The sequence below is a fragment of the Coenobita brevimanus genome, chromosome 27 (genome assembly GCF_032717465.1).
Source record: "Coenobita brevimanus isolate Jiangsu-jjx chromosome 27, ASM3271746v2, whole genome shotgun sequence".
Lineage (NCBI taxonomy): Eukaryota > Metazoa > Arthropoda > Malacostraca > Decapoda > Coenobitidae > Coenobita > Coenobita brevimanus.
The window spans coordinates 5,799,350-5,820,821 of NC_136980.1; the positions used below are offsets into that span (position 1 = coordinate 5,799,350).

The following is a 21,472-nucleotide window of genomic DNA, read 5'->3' on the forward strand; positions in this document are numbered from 1 at the left end:
TCTCAGCTGCATTAATGCATCCAACAGCATTAATAAAAATAAAAATGCATCAGTATACTCAAGCAGTTAACAGGCAATGCTTCTATAACATATTGAGAACTAAAAAGGGACAGTAATAGTCAATCCCATTCTAACACTGTGTGGCGTAGGGGTTCCAGGGTAAGGCTACCATAATCCTTTTCATTTAAGCTTAGATAACCAGTCTACAAAAATCCTCCGGTCACATCTTGGAGATAAAACTAATACAAGGCCATCACTCCAACTAGGGCAGTAAAACCACTAAAAACACAACATAACATCCATAAAGGTGTCTTATAGTTACATGACAACATTACTGAGATGAATGTATAGATTACCTCCACCACACTGATGGTTGCATTTTCTGTGGCACAAAAGGCCTTGCAACACCTCTTTCTTAGTAACTTATTTCTTACTTTATGCATTACTGCCTCTTTATGTTATGTATCTCAACTTAATCCTCTGTGCTCACGGATATCTTTTATTTTATTCTGAGCACCTATACTTGGCTTAGGATAAATTTTTCAAACTGGAGGGGCTGGATATGGCCTTAATAAACCCCTTCAATACGATGTCTCTCTGAAATCAAGCAAAATCGTCTGGTAGCAGCAATAATAAACTTAAAATTACATTACCTAGACTTAAGTGGTTAATACTGAACAGCTGCATTAGTAACATTCAGAATGATTATCAACATCTAACATCAGATTCTATTCTGCTAGAGGTGACCCATGGGAGTCTGAATGTTGTATGTTACGTACATCTGTATAATATCAACGATGGATGAGTAATATACAAGACGATTATCAAAATGTAATGCAGATAATAAGTTACTGAGGAAAAGGCATTACAAAACTTCTCATGCCAACTAAAAACAGCCCCTGAAACCCACTGACAATTATTTTTCCCCTTTGTTTGTGCTTTTGCAATAAAGTTTTTTCCAACGCCAAACATAATATTGGAAGCACAACCTTTGCTCTCTGCTCCTAAACAACATCAAATTGAACATGTGCACACAAAAATGTAACAATGATCCTGACTTCATTACATGTGGCAAAAATAACAAACACACAAGCAATCCTCACTTAAAGTCTGTAGGTGGGGTATATACAGGTGAAATCCTCTGCTGAGTAAAACAGCTTTTAAATCATTTATATCGGATCCCACCAATATTCAAACTACTGTATGAAAGTTTTACACTTGAAGTTTATTTAAAAATTATTATTATTTTTCTTTTTACTCCAAGTTCCAAGTTTAAAGCAAGAAAATTACTTATACTTGAAAGGATAGTGTAAAAAAAAAAAAAAAAACTCAAACAAGTTCATAGTGAAAACAGACACTAATAAAGAGCAAAGTAAGCTCTTCAACATGATATAATCTTTATTCTTGCACATGGTGAATTTAAAAAATCAGTAAGTAATAAGACTGGTACAGTATACTAAAAGCATGTTCATCATATAGAAAGTATTATGAACAAAACAACTTTAAGCTTAAATGAAATTACTATGAGTAAAATGACCCTAAATGAGGAATGCCTATAGATGACAAAATATTCTTCAATATCTATGCAAGATTTAAGTGGCAGGAACATCATATGGCTATTGAAAAAACAAAGCATGGCAATACACAATCCCAAATCTCCCCTGGCATGGAGAAGGGGCCCAAGGGCAGTCTGGAATGTTTAAGGAAGGGTGGGTGACTGGCCTGTGCCCCTGGTAGCAGTATAGTTGGCATCAAAAGTTCTGTTCATCTCCAGCTTTTCTCTTTCTGGATTTTGAAAAAAGGGTGGGTAATGAAAAGCAGATGACACAGATAACTTTTTTGTCCTCTATTGTGGATTTATATTTTCAAAGTTCATTGAGGAAAAATCACGACAAGCAACAGGACTTTTGATGCAGACTCTACATAACTGCAGAGCTTCCAGTGGCCTCTCGGGGGGTCAAAACCAATGCAATGCATGTAACACATGGCCCTCTCCCCAACTGGTGCTCTCAAACCACTAAACCAGCAGGCACACAATGGCCACTAGATTACAATGAATAAACAACCAGTCATTATTATGTCAGGAATGTGTCCCAAAACAAGTCAGTACCTTATTACTGCTTTGCAAGCCCCAGAGTGTGAGGGATGAGGCAGGGCCTGAGGCTAGGGTACTGTAATTTAAATCATTTAAACTGCTGTGATTCAGCTGACTTTCCTGATAACATTTTACATTGCAAAAAATCCTCTGACCACCAAGTGGATTTGAACAAAGGTTAAAACACTATTGTATAATGGAGGGTAACCTCTTCATGACAAATATTCTCCCTTGGGCTTAATAAATTCATCTACAGGTAACGACAACGGTTAAAAATAGAAATGTTACTGTAAAAAAAAAAAAAAAAAAAAAAAAAAAAAAAATTCTGACAGCAAACATGTATGGGACAATATGTGCCACTGTGTTGCTACTGTCAGCCAAACAGCCATTGTAAACACTTACTCTTGTGATTTGCATGGCTGGTTGATCCCACACAGTGCCTAGGCATCCCTGTGCATTAAACTACCCAAACAATTTCCAACACAGTAGTTAATGATTTGTATGGCTAGTTGATCCTAAGCATTAGTAAAACATCCCTGTGCTATGGCCATTAATTTATTACTTAACCCTCATAATTTGAATGGTTTAATGCTGATGAACATGCCAGTAATCCATGAGATCCCCCACCAATACATATCACAAGATTTATCTCCTTCAACTTCCAGACATCTTCATTGTTATATTCTGGCTGTTGCAAGAGTTTTAATCAGTGTAGGTAAGACATCCCTGGCTGAAGGAATTAACATTACAGATAATTACAATACAATGACCTGACAAATGACAAATGTATGATGATGGTGTAAGCTGTACTACCTTTCTGTACTTTAAGGATTATAAGCCACATTTGGATATTAATAAAGCAGAGTGTGCACAGGTGTGGGCCAGCCCTCAGACTCTGATTAGCTATGGAAAACTTAATGCATATGATGTGATAAACTTGCATGCCATGCTAGAAATGAGTCTGCAATGAAAAAAACTAGAAACGCATTTACATCCATGTGGCAAAGATAAAATAAGGAACTCAAACCATTTATACCCATGTATCAATGATAAAATAAGGAGTTCAAAGACAAAATAACATAAAATCAACTTCATGCTGAGGTAATGATTGAAATGTGTGTGCCTTATGTTCTCCATCCACCCACATATTGCAGGAATGAATGCCTGTCATTCTGGATGGGTACAGGAATTATGGTTGGCTATGGAGAGAAACAATGATGAATTCTGGACTGAATAGCCTAGACCTGGATCCCTACACCCCTGATGGGCCAATGAAGGATTGGATGATGGACAGAACAGACATGTTACTCCCTTGTCCCTTCAGGATGCAGAAGCCTGACCCATGATTACCATATTCCAAAATAGTTAAGGGTCGCAGACTGAGCTAGACCCCAACGACATTTTTCATGACAGAAAACTCCAGTCACCTCTAGAGTAGCCATTATGCTGTGTGTACAGCATAGTCACCACTGAAAATTGCGTACTCTATCACTAGACCACCAGCAACCTTATTATGCACATAATTCTCGTAAATAGAAATCAATCTTTGCATCTCTCTAGCTCAGAACCAGCAGAGAAGCCACACTACTTCAAATTTGTCACTGAGTTCTCAAATAACCATCAGGACTTAAAGGTCTGCAACACCTTTGCAACACCACTTTAAAAAACACAGGAAATCCTTGTTATGAATAACCTTTTAAATGTTTTTTTGGTTATTTAGGTCGCATTCAATGTACTTTTTGGCTATTTAGTTTACATTCAATATCCTTTCAAGCTATTTAGTTTACAGTAAATAGCAGCTATATTATGCATAAAAGTTTCTCTGCCATCCATAAAATTAATGAGCTAGTCTCCCAATAATGTCACAATATTTTGGAACACAGTCCATACTTATGATAGGAAATGAATGTACAGCCATGTATAGAACCTGCAATGTTTACAGTGAAGGATATGCCTGATGTACTAACACATTAACCCTGCAACTATTACAACACTACTGAACACCTGCCTACAGTGACCAGCACATTAGATATTCACCAACATGGATACATTAAACCTTGAAGCACTGTTTTTATTTTTTATCCACATATAAAAAGATATCTGCAGCAATGCAAATGATGTCGGTTCTGGCTACTCAGCATAACTCTTAACCCCTTGTATATCATTTTTTTGTTATTTTATTCTTGTTACTTCCTGACAACTTAACCACTTCAGTCCAATGAAATATTTCTATTCTTGTTAATCTCAAATGGTTTTATTCAGCTTAGGAGAGACTTCAAACTGGAGGAGATTGATACAGCCTTAATTAACCTCTTCACTGCATTAAATATCCCTTATGCTGAATTAAATGGTTTGTGAATGGCTTGAACAAAATGAAATGGATGTCACTGGACTCAATTAAGTCATTAATTCAGTTAAGAAAAGACCCTTTGTAGTGATAAGGCTAGAAACAGTCTCCAATAACCCCTTCAGTGTACAGAAGTTTCATCTATTTTATTCCTGCTATTGCCAGTTGATTTTATCAACACATTCTGTACATTGGTGTATTTTTGTTGCTTGTTCTTGCTATCTCCACATGATTTAATTCAGCTTAGGAGAGCCTCTTTTGGTGAATGAATTGATAAAGGTTAAATCTAACCCCTCCAGTTCAAATACACTGTCCTAAGCAGACCAAATCATTAGCATATGGGATGAATACAATAAAAAAGGATGGCCTCAGAATGAAAGCATTAAACTCAGAGAATACCCTTTGTAGTCAAAGTTATAAGCATTCTCTAATAACCTTCTCACTACAATGGTTTCTTTTTAATGTGACTCTCACTACCACAAGATCATTATATTCAGATCTGGGGAGACCTCTGGTAGCAGAGGCATTAAATACAATTTTCATTAATCCCTTCAATTTGGTCAAAACACAATTAACTCCTTCACTCTAATGGCATATTCATTATTTAACTCAGGCCACCATCAGGCAATCTTATTCAATTTAGCAAGGTCCTGTATTAGCTTGCAGTCGTATCAACACTAAATGCTAGCTGGTGCGGGCAGGTGAGGAAGGGAGTTTAGCATCACTGTCACCCATATAAGCAGCCCCATTGGATGCAGGCAGGTGTGAGAGAGAACTTCTACGGGTTACAGTGAGCCACAACCCTCACCACAACCACCAGCCAGCGAGCATTTGGTGTGGAAGCAGCCTAAGGGGTTAATGAAAGCTATATCTAATTCTTCCTGTTCAGAAAGACTATCCTACACTAAATAACACTGCCCGGAAATAACAAGATGGAATAAAAAATATATATACAACTGAATGGATTAACCTGGCTTCTGAATGGCCACCAGGACTTCAGGGGTTAAGGGTTAGAAGAATCACTTCTATGGACTTCTACACTAAAATCAACACGTGTCATAAATACTGTAGTTTTGCATTTGATTCATGGTCTGCGAAAAGCTATAAAATATATCCTATTAAAATAATATATAACATTTATCACATTCAACATCAAAAGAAATATAGGTTATCTTCACATTCAATAGAATTCTGGCAATACTCTCTCTCTATATAGCATCTGGTGTATCTATATATTTATGATGTGCAGTCACTCCCATTCAAACTTCATGGTATTCATACATATTCATCTTCACTTCACTCCTATCATGTCAGTAAAGTTTAGTTAGGCTTTGCTCAAAAGTCATGTAACACTTTTTAACAAGCTGGTAACTCTGATATCACAAGTTCAAATCCTACTTTATCAAGGAAAGGTATTTACAGGGTTTAGTCTATGTGATATCACAAGTTCAAATCCTACTTTATCAAGGAAAGATATTTATAAGATTTAGTCTATAAGTATAATCATAATACAGATGGATGAGTACTGAGACTATACTCAGCTGTAGTTTCACCACCACCATGCCATATTTACATCACTGCTGCTGCCAATATGCGTTTCAGTACTGTATAATATTTCACAAATGTAAGCACTGCACTTGTTAACAGTTCCTAAGAAGGTGGAATGATTTATATACAGCAACTCCACATGATATCTCATTAGGAAAACACATGCCTCTGGACTATTCTAAACATCATGGCCCAGCATTAAAAAATAAATAAAAATAAATAAATAAAAAACATGTAAATCATCACTGACATCATTTTAATCTTATTCCCACATATAAATACAGGGTGAGGTAGAATCTAAAACAAATACAAAATAAGGATACATGTAACCTGAAATGGGTCTTAATGGGTCCAAAGCTATCATATTTGCACAGAAACTGCAATTCAAAGAGTACATATCTTCCATAACTCATAGTGTTACATGACTATTAAGCATGACCCAAGTCACTATAGATATGTTGGCGGCCCCTACAGCATCCCCAACAAACACAAGAAAACAATGAAGCACAATTCTGTATGGCTAATGCAAAGTCTCTCCTCACATGCACATATAACAAACCATTACTTTGCATAGAACAAAATGACAATGAAAAATAAAAAAAAACTAATGGCTGTATAGTTAAACCCTGACACACTGAATGTAGGTTATGTTGAATTTAGTGTTCTCTTATTGCTACCAGGGGATTTTATAAAATTAGGACAGGTCTCATACTGAAAGGGGTTAGGGGTTAGCGGGGCTCTATCAAGCCCTTCCAGTTAAAAAATCTAACCTGAAGCAGAATAAAATGATTTAGTAGCAATAAGAATGCTCTGTAATCAATGTCACCATTATTCAAGAGGCTAAACCTTAATTTGCAAAATGGAAGATAAGCTCCAAGTTTTTTACAACAATTTCTGAAGCATGAGAGGAAGATGGAACATGTCTGGTGTCTCTATATCACTTCATTCTATACTGCACTCTGCTATGTGGGATGCAGGCTGATGAAATGCCATAACTTCAAGCATTCTATAAATTTCATAGCACAATCTCAATCCTTGGTTTCTTTACCCCCCTGGCTCAAGGGAAGTCAAAGTCAGGGCTGAAGAAACGCCAGGAAAGTGGACATGGTTAGTCTAGCAGTGTGATAATGGTTCACGATGATGGAATGGCTTACACACACAAATTCAACGTTGTCACTGTTGCCTGCCTCATAAACACAGTCATGGAATATGACTGAAAAATTTGTCATGAAGTGCAACTGAAAGAGGAAGGCATTCATATCACTTAGTACAATCTTTGAATGCTTCTCAGTTCTCCATGCATTATGTAAACACGGTTCCTGACTGAACTGCCTTTTTCCCAGTGTTCAAAGTACTCTTGAAGCACCAAACTAATTTCAAAGCAGTGACTGGTGGCTCAATGAGAAGACTGTATGCATAATATCTATTGTATATCTGCATAATGATATAACCATGACATAACTTGAATCAGCTGTTTACTATTGACTGGTCTGGCTCAATGAGAAGACTGAACGCAGCAAGAAGAATGTATGCATAATATCTACTGTGTATCTGCATAATGATATAACCATGCTATTAACTGAATCAGCTGTTTACTATTGTAATAATTATAGACTATAAAGCTGCTTCAAAAGTACTCCGAACACTAGGAAAAAGATAGTTCCGACAGGAACCATGTTCACAAAATGCAAAGGGAACTGAGAAGCACTCAAAGATTGTATTAAGTGATATGAATGGTTCATTTTTCAGTTGTACTTCATGACAAATTTTTCAGTCATATTCCATGACTGTGTTTATGAGGTAAGCATAAGTGGCAACGTTGGGTTTGTGTGTGTACCGGTATGCCATTCCATTATTGTGCGCCATTATTACACTGCTAGACGGACCATGCCCTCTTGCCTGGCCTTTCTTCAGTCCGGACTTTAACTTCCCCTGAGCCAGAGTGGTAAAGAAACCAGGGACGGAAATAGCATATCTTCATTTTTAAAGGCTTTGGCTATGCTAGGATGTGTACTCCATTCAAAATTTGAATTATATTTGGCCATGACTCACCCTTCCACACCTGTCCATTCTCCCTCAATCTAACTCCAATACCTGTTAATACCAATACAGTAATGTACCAATAGTCTTCTTCATACTGCAATTACAGATAAAAGCAATGGAGTTCCAGAGAGAAATTACAGGCAGGTGTGGTAGGGTATAAGTTATGGTCAAGTGTATTTCTAATGTGGCTGCTCCCCAGGCTGCTACATCTTTTGCACCATTTCTAGCTGGTCCCTTTACACTAAGACTTTACATAAGACCTTTGCCCCAGGTATTCTTAGGTCTACTCCTTGGTACTGTTCCTTTGACATTCATATCCACAAACCTCCTCACCAGTTACCCTTTCCAATCTCTCCTCATGTCCATACCATCTAAGTCATCCAACTGGCATCAGATCACTAACACATTTTTTGCCCATATTCCCATCAGCACTAAGTTTTCAAGCACCTCATCCTTAGTGATTTATATTATATACTACACATTCACATTCTTCTGAATGTCAGTTATGTCTATCTGCTATCAACAGAGGTTGCTAAAAAGACATACACAAGAATATTAATATGCCATATGCAAAAATAAACAGAAAGGTTGAGGTGTTACTGGGTTTCCTTGACTGATGATAACATAGGCCTTAACATTGAACCACTCTCTCAATGCTGCACTATCCATCAAAGTTAAGAAGCCTGCCTTCCTCTTTGCAATATAAATTTTAAGTATACAGCCACACTTGACATGGACTATATGGACAAATGTAAGTGACATGAATGAAGGCTTGAGAGCAAGGTACAGTACAGTATGGCTGATGTTACACTGCTGAAGTAATAATGTACATAGTAGTTGATATCACTGACCCTTTTGGTATGATCATGCATTCTTTTCATTCTACTACCACCAGATAAATTCATCCAGATCAATAGATACATGCAGTGAAAAGTAAGATATGGTCACTATTAGCCCCCCATTTACTCTAACTTGGCCCATATTTTTTTTCCTTTTGCAGCTTATTTCACACAGCTTAGTCGCAGAAAATGACCATGCTGCTGCTCTACATCCTTTCCATAGCATTTCTCCCTCACTACCACTGTACCTTAGTGTTAATATACTGTTATAACTCAGCATTCACGATAAAGAGATGGCAACTTTAGGCCAAGTTAGAATAAAATGATTATACGGTACCTATTTTCTTTTATTCTTGCCACAAATGACAATCTTATTCAGCTCATGGAAAAACTCTCAAAATGATGGGTTTAGACTTTATACTTCCTTCAGTCTGAGGATGATTTGTTCAACCTAGAAAAGATTTTTCGTACTGTAAAGGTAAGGCAGTGGCCTTCATTTAAGCCTTTCACAAACAGGTAAGGGGGAGACTAAGGAGGCGATGGAGAGACGAAGTGAAGAGATATTTGAGGGAAGGGGGAGGGTGAGTTGAAGGGAGGGCAGCCAAATGGCAGAGGACAGGGAGGTAATTTATTTATGGCCGACTCCTACAGGATTACGATGTCTGGCAACAGAGAGATATACACAGATAGACAGACAAGTAGGTGGTTCTCCCAAGCTGAGTAAAACTGAAAGGTAGTGGAAAGAGCAAACTGAAAGAGACATCAATGTACTAAAGGGGACACAAAAAGCATCATCATGGTAGAAGGCAAACTTGTCTACCCAAAGGTATGATTTCTTTGCCTACATCATTATAGGTGCTGTTTCATTCTCAGTCAAAATTTCATATACCCGCACCTGTACTTTAATTTACGTTACCTTTCAATTCAGTGAGGTATTTGACTTTTAAATATAATCTTATCATTTCTAGACAATTTCATTTGTTCAGAAGATGCTTTTGGAACTGGGGGCATTAGCTGTGACCATAGTTATGCCTTTTAGCGATATAGTTAAAATCATCCGTGGCAGCTTGAATAAAATGAAAAATATCATCAGAGTGAAGGGATTACTAGCAAAAAGACAGCATAAGAAAAAAAGATGACTCATAAAGAGAACTCACTGTATTCAAGTTCATAATTTACTGCTAACAGCATTTTTCAAGTCTGATATTTTGGCACATAGGAGTTGAAGGGACTGGAGAAAGGAAATATAGGTTTACTTGTTCTCAATGAGTGTCTGTAGCTGCAACACTAGATTTCTTGCGGTTTTTAGCACCTCCTTCGCATCGTGTCTCTCCGCCATTTCTGTTAAAGTTGGGAAAAAGAAATCACCATTCATCATCATCCTTAATCATTATCATCCTCACAATTCTTCCTACATCAAGATGAGGCAAAGTTGTTTTTGTACTCCAAGACTCAAATGAACATATACTGAACATGAACCTGGTAGCCTGAATACCACAGTTGTGGGTAATTATTGCGCTCCAATTGGATTGAGCCGGTGAAGGTTTATATCCAAGGGGTAGTTGGGGTTGATTGCTCATGTAATGCCACTCAGGGATGAGTGAGGCTGGTCACTCTCATCTTATGTGTCAGGACCAACTTACCTAGCCTCGGGCTCCTGCGCTCCTCATGGGGCAATGTAGGATTGGATGATGGATGGATGGCCTTTCCCCCACAGTCCACTACCCTACATTCAGCAGAGGGGGAGGGAGCTAATGGATGTTTATGTAACCAGGCTGCTCTATTGCCTGGTTATAACAGTGCTACCATGTGAAGGTATGCTTTCCAGTATGGGTGAGTTAGGATCCAGAAACAAAGAGAAAGAGAGTACATAAGGCAGGACAACTATTAACAGCATGTCCAGAGGGATGGGCCACATAATCATTCACACTATACTAAAGCTTCATTAAAATGAAATCACCATCATAATCATCATCATTTAATCCTGTGTTGCCCCATAAGGAGCGTAGGAGCCCAGGGCTAGGCAAGTTGGTTCTGTCATTTAAGATGAAAGTGATCAGTCTCACTTATCCCTGAGTGGCATTACGTGAGCAATAAACCCCAACCATCCCTTGGATATAAACTTGCACCGGCTCAATCCGCTTGGAGCACCTTCATTACCCACTAAACCACCAGGCGCCATAATCTGGCTGCATGGTTACCATCCAGCATTGTAAATGGTGTACAATGTAGGGTCACACATAAGCAGAAGGAAGAGGAAAGAATGAAGGAAAAAAAAAAAAAAGACAGAAGAGGGAGTGTAGAGTCATCTGTAAGCATAAGGAAGAGGAAAGAATGAAAGAAAGAAAGACGGAAGAGGACGGAAGGAAAGAAGGAAGAAAGAGAGGAAAGGGCAGTCACCCGAGAGCAGCACTATGTCAAGTGAGTGGATGGAGAGCGCCTTCACCTACCACTTTTATAAATAAATAAAATAAAATAATATATCTGACGCTGGGGATATCTCCAGAAGTCTGAAGGTTAACTTACTAACCAGTAACATCAACTGGCAAAAATAATTACATCATCATCATCATCCAATCCTGTGTTGCTCCATGAGGAGTGTAGGAGCCCAGGGCTAGGCAAGTTGGTCCTGACATTTTAGATGAGAGTGACCAGCCTCACTCATTCCTGAGTGGCATTATGTGAGCAATAAACCCCAACCACCCTTTGGACATATACCTGAACAGGCTCAATCTGCATCATCTAAAACCAGAATAAATTCTGTTCCTCACTGTGGCACAACACACACAGCAGTATTTATCTAGCTATCCTGGGAGCCACCAACAGAAGGTGGCCATGGCAAAACCACTACTTCATTCATACATGCTGTTCTCACTCTCTCATTTCCTCCTCTTCCTCTTCATTCTCTCTCACTGAAGTATGTTGCAACTGTCTTCTACACAACATACAGTCACCTTCGTCCTTAAATCTAAAATACTGTACATTAAGCAAATTGAGAACTAACCATTGAAAAATTTGATAATGTCAGTGAAGTCCATGTTGTTGTCCAGTATGATGCCCCGATATCTTTCCACCAGTGCCAGTGCGATGAACAGCACAAAGTGTGGTGAGGATACATGCCGCGCTGCCCAGATGGCCTCCCACACCCGAAACACATCATCATACACCAACTCTGGGATAGTGGAAAGAAGAAAGGGGTCTGGCATCCACTGTAATTGTATCTCCTTCGATACACCTATTACTGTATTATCCATCTATCTAAAGCCAGACACCATAATCTCGTAAGGGGCGGATGTTTGTCTTTGAGTTACTGTAGGTGTGCTGTGGGGAGGGGCACTAACCTTTCACCAACCCACTAGTTGACATGTAGGATACAGTGGTCTCCAAACTGAAACATTATATGAATGACATCACCATACTGATTTTTTTTTGGGGGGGGGATATGGGGGTGGAGGTGTAATATAAAAGTGAACTGGATTACAGCTCTATTGCAGTTCATATACATCCCAGAAAGTCTTTGGATTCCTGTTATTTTGTGTCTATCAAAGTTCTACTGCTACTTATAACTCTTAGTGCCAGTTATATGGATAAAATTAAAGAAAAAAAATAAAGCTGCAATTCTGAAACATACCTGACTTAACAATGAGAACTGCCAATGTCTGTTTGCATATTACTAATGGATGGTGGAGTGGGGGATGTTAACCCTCTCAGGAACTATAAGTTTTCAATAAGTGTTTGTGACAGTAGAGAATGGGGTGCACGCAGCCTCTAACCACACACAAAGGAAAACATTCCCAGAAATTGGTTACACTGGTATAAATTGTATACCATCATCTTCACTGATGTTTATACTATATGATAAACTAATAAAAACACACAAAACTGATGCATAAATGTACTGAGGTGCAGTAAGAATAAACTGGTTCCAGAGTAAAAATAGCTTCTGAACATCCTAGTGCAAAATTTTGCCTGCACTGTGCAACAGCAAGTATATGTCTACATGAAGAATTTCACAAGCTTTCTCGTGTTTTTTCAGAATTTTGATACGACCAATAGTTTTCGAGTATATCGCCAAAAATCTTGAGCACAAACACACCCCTTCACAGAAAGCCGAGAGGACACCGAGTATTTGAGAGTGTTGGCCTCAAAATAGACATCCTTCCCTATGCCCCACCTTGGTTTGATGCACTTGCTAAAATTTAATTTCTATAAATATTTTTGTCCAAAACTGCCTAATCGGCATCTCTTCAGCCCAAAACTGATAATGAAGCAAAGTGTGTCATCGGTTACTCTTCAGTTCAACTCTGATATGATGCAATTTGTGCCATCATTCCCGAGAGGGTTAAGGAATAATGTCGAAAAGTACTGTATTTCATTTTTTGCTTCCTGCTGTGTAACACAGCTGCTGCACAATTATACATACATAATACCAAAGTTATAATGTAGTCGAAATACATTATACAAGTTCTTAACCCTTTTGTTTCCTATGGACACATTATCTTACATAGGCTACCACAGGGAGATTTTATTCAGCCAAGAGGAAGTTAGTAATCAATGGACTGAAATCTATCTCATTTAACTCTTTGGACCTAAAAAAAAAATCTGTTAGCTGAATGAAACAGTTTAGATAAAAAATGAATACAATGCCAAGTCTATCCATGGTTGTGACAGGGTCAATATACCTCTTTTGAAGTCCAGGAGGAACCAGCGATAGCAGAAGTAGAAGTGAGTGTAGTCACCGTTCTGATGCATCAACTCAAACATCTCAGAGTCAAGGATCTGAATCAGTGACCTGCAAACATAGAAGAATCACTGTAATCATAATTTGATAGAAAAAAATACAGACTTTAAGGAACCAGCGATAGCAGATGTAGATGTGAGTGTAGTCACCGTTCTGATGCATCAACTCAAACATCTCAGAGTCAAGGATCTGAATCAGTGACCTGCAAACACAGAAGAATCACTGTAATCATAATTTGCTAGAAAAAAAATACAGACTTTGTAATTAAAAACTCCCTACATATTAAGTGGGGTTGGTGGAGGATTAGTGCCCCTCCCTGTAAAACAATTAACTCTAAGCCTTGGCCACCCTGCTTTTGGGATACATGGCATCTAGCAATGAATGAATGAATGAATAATTTAAAAAAAAAGAAAAAAAAAAAATCACAGTTACTGCAATTTATCAGCAAAGAAACTGATACTTAATTCTAGCATACAGTAATTTTATTAATCATGGAAAAATTGCACTACAAACTCATGTGCCTTTCTTCTATCACATATAAATCTAACCACAAAATAAGGACAAAAACTTATAACAGGCAACCTGAACCAACCAAACATCCTCACATCCATACTCTCTTCATAATAACTTAGTCTAACACTGCCATCTCTCCATCTTGAATGCTAAGTTATAAATATAGATTAACACTAGATGCTGATGCTAGTCAAGAAGAGAAGCTATGGAAAGAAGGCATAGTCATAATACTGTTTTACTGTGATGCTGGGCTATGAGAAATAAGTTGCAAAAGGATTAAAATCTGGGATAAGTTATGTGGAAATGATTATAACAGACAAAAATGCAATTTCCAGTGCTATATTACACCCTTTGAGGTCTGAGGCCAAGCTAGTGTATCACAAAACATTTAAGAAAAAATGACACTAAAAAACCTCCAGCTGTTTTTAACAAGTTTGAACTCTTGTGTGGAGGCAAGGCCTATGACTGGTCTATCTATCTATCTATTGCCAGACGCCACAATCCTGTAAGGGGTGGCCAGTGACTTTGAGTTATTTGTTTTACGGGGAGGGGCACTAACCCTCCACCAACCCACTTGCTGACACGTAGGAAGCACATATGGTATGGTTATATGGTTACCACCCAGCGTTGTAAATGGTTTCTTGGCTTACTATGACTGGTGCCTATCATAATTAGACCACCAGGTGTCTCTACAACAACTATGTTCCTGTTGTGACTCCAGGCTAATCTAACTGTGAACTCTGTGGACTGCAAGCTGAAGCAGTTCTTCCTCTGCAGTCCATCATCATCCTGTTAGGTGACAAGAAGGAAGCCAAGGGATATTTGTAATAATTATCAGGTAATCAAAAAATGGGAAGGTGTCCCCCTCCACCACCTAGATCACTCATACATAACCCACCTCATGTTGGCAAAGTGCTGGTCCATGGCACCGCCATTGGGGAAGTTATGAGACATTCGGGCCATGAGGTGACAGAAGCAAGAGTATGTGGCTGCCTCCTCATCAAACACAACTAGGAGAGGAGCCACCAGGTCACACATCCCTTGCATGTACCCAGTTTCTAGGTGCTCCCAGACATACCTAGGAGAATAAATCAGTCTTTGTCAAGTTATATTTATCTATTTGTTTGTCTCAGTGTCGTAAGCTTACACATCCCTTGCAGGTAGTCAATTTCTAGGTGCTCCAAGGCATCCCTGTGAGAATAAATCAGTTCATGACTACCTATCTATCTCAGTACCTGCATGTAAAAATAATGTGAGAAAAGAAAAAGTGGGAAGGGGTGAATTATCAACTTGAGAGAATATTTTTAAAAATATGAGAAATTGGTTGAGAAAAAATGGGAAAGGGTATATTTCTTACAAACAGCTCAGAAAGAGTGAGAAAGAGAGCATTCCTGCCTTGAGAAAATGTGAAAAATGTGAGAAATGAGCAGAGAATAAGAATGGAAAAAAATGTGAGAAAAGAGCTGGGGAAATGTGAAAAACAGTACATTACTAACGTGCACATGACATTGCGCAGCTTCTCAAGGTTTTCCTGAGTGAAGTACCAGTAGTTACGATCACACCGCTGTACATCCTTGTCTATCCGGTGGAGGTTCTGCCCAAATGACTCCAGCAGCTCCGTCTGGGAAGAAATTAAAGGTGTTGTGGGGTTATACATCACGTGTTTTTCCAAAATATGGTGCAGCTCCTTTAAGGGAAACTAACTGTATACAGGCCTGAGGTTAGGCTACATAATCTAGGACATAACAGAATAGATGACACATCTATGCTTCAGTACACTGACATACTTAGCATAAACTGCTATGATAAGTAATAAACCTACAGAACATAGATCTCAAAATTTGTGAACCCAGTAACTCCTGTAAAAAAAAAAAAAAAAAAAAAAAAAAAAAAAAAACTTGGTGGTATTTGCCCATGGACCAATTGCGCTACCATAGGTTTGTAGCAGATTGGTGATGAAATAAAGGAATGACAATAAACTAAAAAGTGTTTGGACAAAAGAAGAAAGAAACTGAAGGAATACAGTATATCTCCACACTATGGCATGGAGACAGCAATATGAACAAGCACGAGGCAAAATCAAATCCGACCTCACCGAGTAAACTCCACCCTGTGAGGAAGCTGGTGATATACAGGATGATCGTGACTCCAGGCTGTGACCATCCTGCCCTTCCTCCACCCCAAGTGTGTCCATGTTGTTATCATCACCCCCATCGTTTCCACCATCCTCATTCTCCCCCATCCCATTTTCTGTGATGTGCTTGACTTCATTATCTGCCGACACACATTCCATTTCCTCCACTCCGTTGACTGTAGGTGGAAAGGGTGTTGTATTTGGTTTAGGTGAGAAAAGTTCTCCGGTAAAAATATCTGGTGGTAGCAATGAACAAATTATACAAGTACTGCTAATATGCAGGTTACAAACATTCTCTCTAACCCCTTCACCACAAATCTCTGCAAAGGAGAATAAAATCATGAGGAAGTTGCAAAAACATAACAAAACAATATGTCATTATTATCATTATTAGCAGCAGCAACCCTAGGCTCATCTGAATATGAGCCCAGCGGACTGCAGACTGTACTCGCCTAGTTCATCATTCTCTTTCTGAGGGACTGGGGGATGTTTGCATAATCGGAAAGTTCCACCACCCAGTCATATCAGCGCCACCACATGAAGGCGCTCCTCTTCAGCACCAATATGTGCCATAATGAAGGGGCATGGTTGCATCAATGACTTGCCAGATTAAGGCTCGGTTTCAGGGAGTCTCCATTTTTGGATATGGGGATGAGTTCATACAGAATGCCCTTTCATGTGATCATTGGAACTTGGAAAGCTAAATTACATACTGCCTCTTGAGCATGATGTCTCATACAGTAATCCCCTGATCATCAGACGTAACAGAGCCAAAGGCATGTCTGGAAAGTAGATCCATCCGGGTAATGGACTTCTCCCCTGGTCTCCCTTCATACATACCCTAATTTTGAATGCCATTGTAAAAGGCCACTACAGTACATCGAATAACAGTTGTTCCTGTTGTTTAACACTACTCAGTCTGGTCAAGCAGACCTATAAACCACAGACAAGCAATCAACACTGCAGGGCCATACCCTGCAGTGACATTAAAAAAAAAAAAGAAAAAAGCCCAGCCGTGGGAAAATGTTCATACGGCCATAATTTCCACCCAGACGCAAGCATTTTGTTTGGATAAAATGGAAAAATGTAAGAATAATGGTTTCCAATGGCCAGATCACGCCATCTCGGTTATGGATTGTTCGGATAATGGACATCCAGATAATCGAGAGATTACTCTATTTAATTTTTTTGTACCAAATCATTTTACTTTAATAAGACTTGTGGTGAAGGATTTACAAAGTCTCTCTATTAACCCTTTGAGATTCCAATATTTCAAATCTAACCTCAGAGATTCCGATGACACGTTTTCGCGTCATTTCAAATCCAACCTCAGAAATCCCGATGATGTGTTTATGCGTCATTTTAAGATACTTTTGTAAAATATTCACCATAAATCGTGTTTATACATTATAAAAAAGACACATGAGTGCGACTTCATGGAATGGTTGCTCTATGCCTGGCTGGTACTGCACAGCTGGTCTGACTCATGGCTTTGTCTATTTACTACTTTACTCTTGGCGAATATTTTTCTACAGCAAGGTATAAAATTTTTGGTTTTTGTTTAACTTCAGCTCGTCATTTTGACTTTTTACCTTCTCTGTTCCCCTTTTTTAACATACTATGATAAAGTACAACTATTCAGCTTAAAATGAAACCAGCATTCTATCATGAAAACTATATTTACATAGACTGATCAAAGTTAAAGATCGCTAAGGGAATATGCAGCTGAGAATCATGCAAAAATGTGCATCTACTTTCTTTTGCTTTACTGCACAGTAACACGCATAATTTGCCATAAACTATATATTGTTATAAAGGTATTTTATTGTGGTTCTGCATGGTTTAAACCAGATTTTTTTTTTTTTTTTTTTTTTTCTTTTTTTTGGTGCCAAATATTTTTCTACGGCAAAGTATAAAATTTTTGGTTTTCGCCTAACTTCAACTTGTCATTTTGATTTTTTAGTTTCTTTGTTTTCCTTTTTATAACATTATGATAAAGTACAACTATTCTGATTCAAAATAACACCACAACCAGCATTCTATCGTAAAAAGTGTATTTACACTGACTGATCAACAAAAAAGATCATGAAGTGAATATGCGGCTGAGAATCATGAAAAAATTGCGTTTCTTTTTCTTTTGCTTTACTGCACAATAAAAATGCAGAAATAACCATAATCTAGATATAATTGTAGAAGTAATTTATTGTAATTTTGCATGTTAAACCATATTTATATAAACATATATATATATATATATACAGTGCTAGTCAAAAGTATCGAGCGCTCTGCGTCCCTCCTACGAAACAAACCTTTCAACACTGAAAAAACATATAAATAATTATGCATTTTATTTACCTTTAGTGCTTCGTAGGGTATCCTTTACTCTTCTTCACGGACCTGAGACGTCTTGGAAGTGAAAGGGCGAGGCTCCTGAGGTGCTGGAGGGGTATTTTGTCCCAGGAGTCACGAATGGCGGCTTCCAGCTTAGGCAGAGCTCACGTCCTTCCCTTGGAGATTCTTCTTTACGAGGTACCAGAGGTTTTCAATCGGGTTGAGGTCTGGGCTATTTCCTGGCCAGTCTTTCATGAATGATACCTCGCAGTCATGAAGCCAATTGGTGACCGATTTGGCCTTGTGAGCAGGTGCACCGTCCTGCTGAAACACTCGTGCACCTTTTAGCTCAAAGGAGTCTGGTAAATGATCACACAGAAGGTCCAGGTAAACATCCTGAATCACGCTGCAGTTCTTGGGAAGCACAAGCTTCCCCAAACCTTGACCAGAAAAACAACCCCATACCATGAGTGAATCAGGATGTTTAACTGTGCTTTCAACATACCGTGGGTCAAGTGGGTCACTACCTTTGCGCCGGTACACACGTGCTCCTCTGTTACAGGTGACACTAAACGTTGCCTCATCAGACCACAACACTGACAACCATTGCTCCTCACCCCAGTTAAGATATTTGTTAGCAAAGGCAAGCCTACAAAGTCGCTGGTTCTTTGTGAGAAGAGGCTTTCTCACAGGCCTGTGACTTGTGTAACCAAGTTCATGGACCCTTCGAGACACTGTGTGCACAGACACCTCACCAAACACTTCTGAGTTGCTCTCCTTTATTTTCCTTGCACTCAAACGAGGATTAGACTCCACTGCACGTTTTAAAACATTAACAGACCTTGGGGAAGTTTTCCTAGGCCTACCAGACTGCGGTTTCTTTGTGGGAACGTCACCACTGTTTTCCACACGAAACCGCGAGCACCACCTACGCACTGTCGATCGAGCCACACCAACCAATTCACTAATTTCCTTTGTCTGGTGGCCTGCCTCCTTTAGAGAAATGATCTGAGGTATGATTTCACTCAATAGTTCACGGGTAGGTGCCACAACAAAGTGGCGAAAGCTAAAACACTGTGGGACACTCGGTAAAAAAGGGCACAAAAAGAGAGGGAGACGCGGCGGAATTCCTCTCTCTCAGGCAGCCTGTGGACAACTGAGGCGGGAACCAACCAGCGCATCGGAAGGCCTCAGGCTACCGTGACGTCATGCTAGCATTCTGGCTCAATTTTTACTACCAAAAATGGGTGATTCTTTTTTGGCCATAAGTATTGCGCACCCGGCCATAGGCACTTGATACTTTTGACGAGCACTGTATATCCATCCATCATCCAATCCTACGTTGCCCCATGAGGAGCATAGGAGCCCGGGGCTAGGCAAGTTGGTCCTGACATTTACAATGAGAGTGACCAACTTCACTCATCCCTGAGTGGCATTATGTGAGCAATAAACCCCAACCACCCCTTGGATATAAACCTTCACCGGCTCAATCCGACTGGAGCACAATAATTACCCAATAAACCACCAGGCGCCAAAATTTGGTTATGTGGTTACCACCCAGCGTAGTAAATAGTTTCCTGGTGTACAGGAAACCATTTGGCTTGTCACTCAGTGCAAATATATACATATCTATATATTTTTTGCTGTTTTTCTACAGCAAGGTATAAAAGTTTTGGTATATAAGGTATAAAATTTTTTTTGCCAACTTCAACTTGTCATTTTGACTTTTCATTTTCTTTGCTTTCCTTTTTTGAACATACTAAGATAAACTACAACAATTTTGTTTTAAAATGACACCCAAACCAACATTCTAGCATGAAAAGTGTATTTAGACAAGGCGATCAAGGAAAAATATTGTGGCGTGAAGATGTGGGTTAACACGAGAGCGGCTGACTCTAGCACAGTCATAATCTGCCCGGCCCAGAAACCTGATAGGGTTAACCCCTCTGATACAAATATGTCTTCTTTAGCCTTGCTAACATTGGGCAATTTTAGTCAATTCAGGAGAGACCTTTTGTTGGGAAAAAAAAAAAAAAAAAAAAAAAAATTGCAATCCTGAAATATCAGCTTAGGGTATCTGGCTCTTCAGAGAGACACAATATAATTGATAACTGATTATAAAGTTTGCTACAAATACATACACATGTAAAATTATTTAAAATATGGAACAAAACAGTTTTAAGTTGCATATGCTGCAGGATGAGTGATGGACAATCTGCATAACACATGATCAGAGGGATGATTTACTGTGCATTCCTGACTTGGATTCACAAGCAAAATTAAAATCAGTTCCTTATCATAACTAAGACTTGTTTTATAAGACAGACAAGGAAAGGAGACTGCAGAAGTTTCCAATGACTCTTAGTCTCCCTGCGTTAACAAATATTAGTTACATGAAGAAAGTTATCATAAATTGTTGAGTGAATCTGTCAGCAGCCTGAGAAAGCAACTAGCCATATGGTATCTCACACTTGGCATGCAAAATGAACAACTCTTATGCGGCACTGTTCTTCTTCCATGATGAGAATGTTTGTGGTTTATGGTTAACTATTAGATACATAAGCCTAATCACAGGGTACAGTACTTTGTTGACAATGTCTTCTATTTACTTTTCTTCTTTTTGTGGGTATACCCTGTTATGCAATGATGATGTCCAGTAAAAACATACGGTACTGTACTAAGCACACACTACCCATTTACCCATTAATAGTATTCTCATTCAAAATGTTTGCTACATTGTTGTTGCTAGGTAACCTCATGATCCATACCTGAGCAGACCTGTAGCATGGAGACAAATGACTGACTCATCAAGATGGATCACAGGTCCAACATATGATAATTAGTTAGAAATGCTTGTCAATATCACATTATGTGTTGTATA

General features: G+C 38.8%; 1 protein-coding gene across 1 annotated transcript in view; it reads right to left on the reverse strand.

Moving 5' to 3' along the window:
* Nucleotides 1-10,124: 10,124 nt before the first annotated feature.
* LOC145394364 (small G protein signaling modulator 2-like) overlaps nt 10,125-21,472 on the reverse strand; it is a 186,205-nt gene continuing 174,857 nt past the window's right edge. Inside the window, exons 23-28 of the mRNA XM_080268236.1 lie at nt 16,222-16,436; nt 15,623-15,747; nt 15,025-15,204; nt 13,555-13,664; nt 11,877-12,044; nt 10,125-10,213 (exon numbers count right to left, since the gene is read on the reverse strand). Of these exons, the coding sequence (XP_080124362.1) occupies nt 10,125-10,213; nt 11,877-12,044; nt 13,555-13,664; nt 15,025-15,204; nt 15,623-15,747; nt 16,222-16,436 (887 nt within the window). The remainder of the gene's footprint in view (nt 10,214-11,876; nt 12,045-13,554; nt 13,665-15,024; nt 15,205-15,622; nt 15,748-16,221; nt 16,437-21,472) is intronic.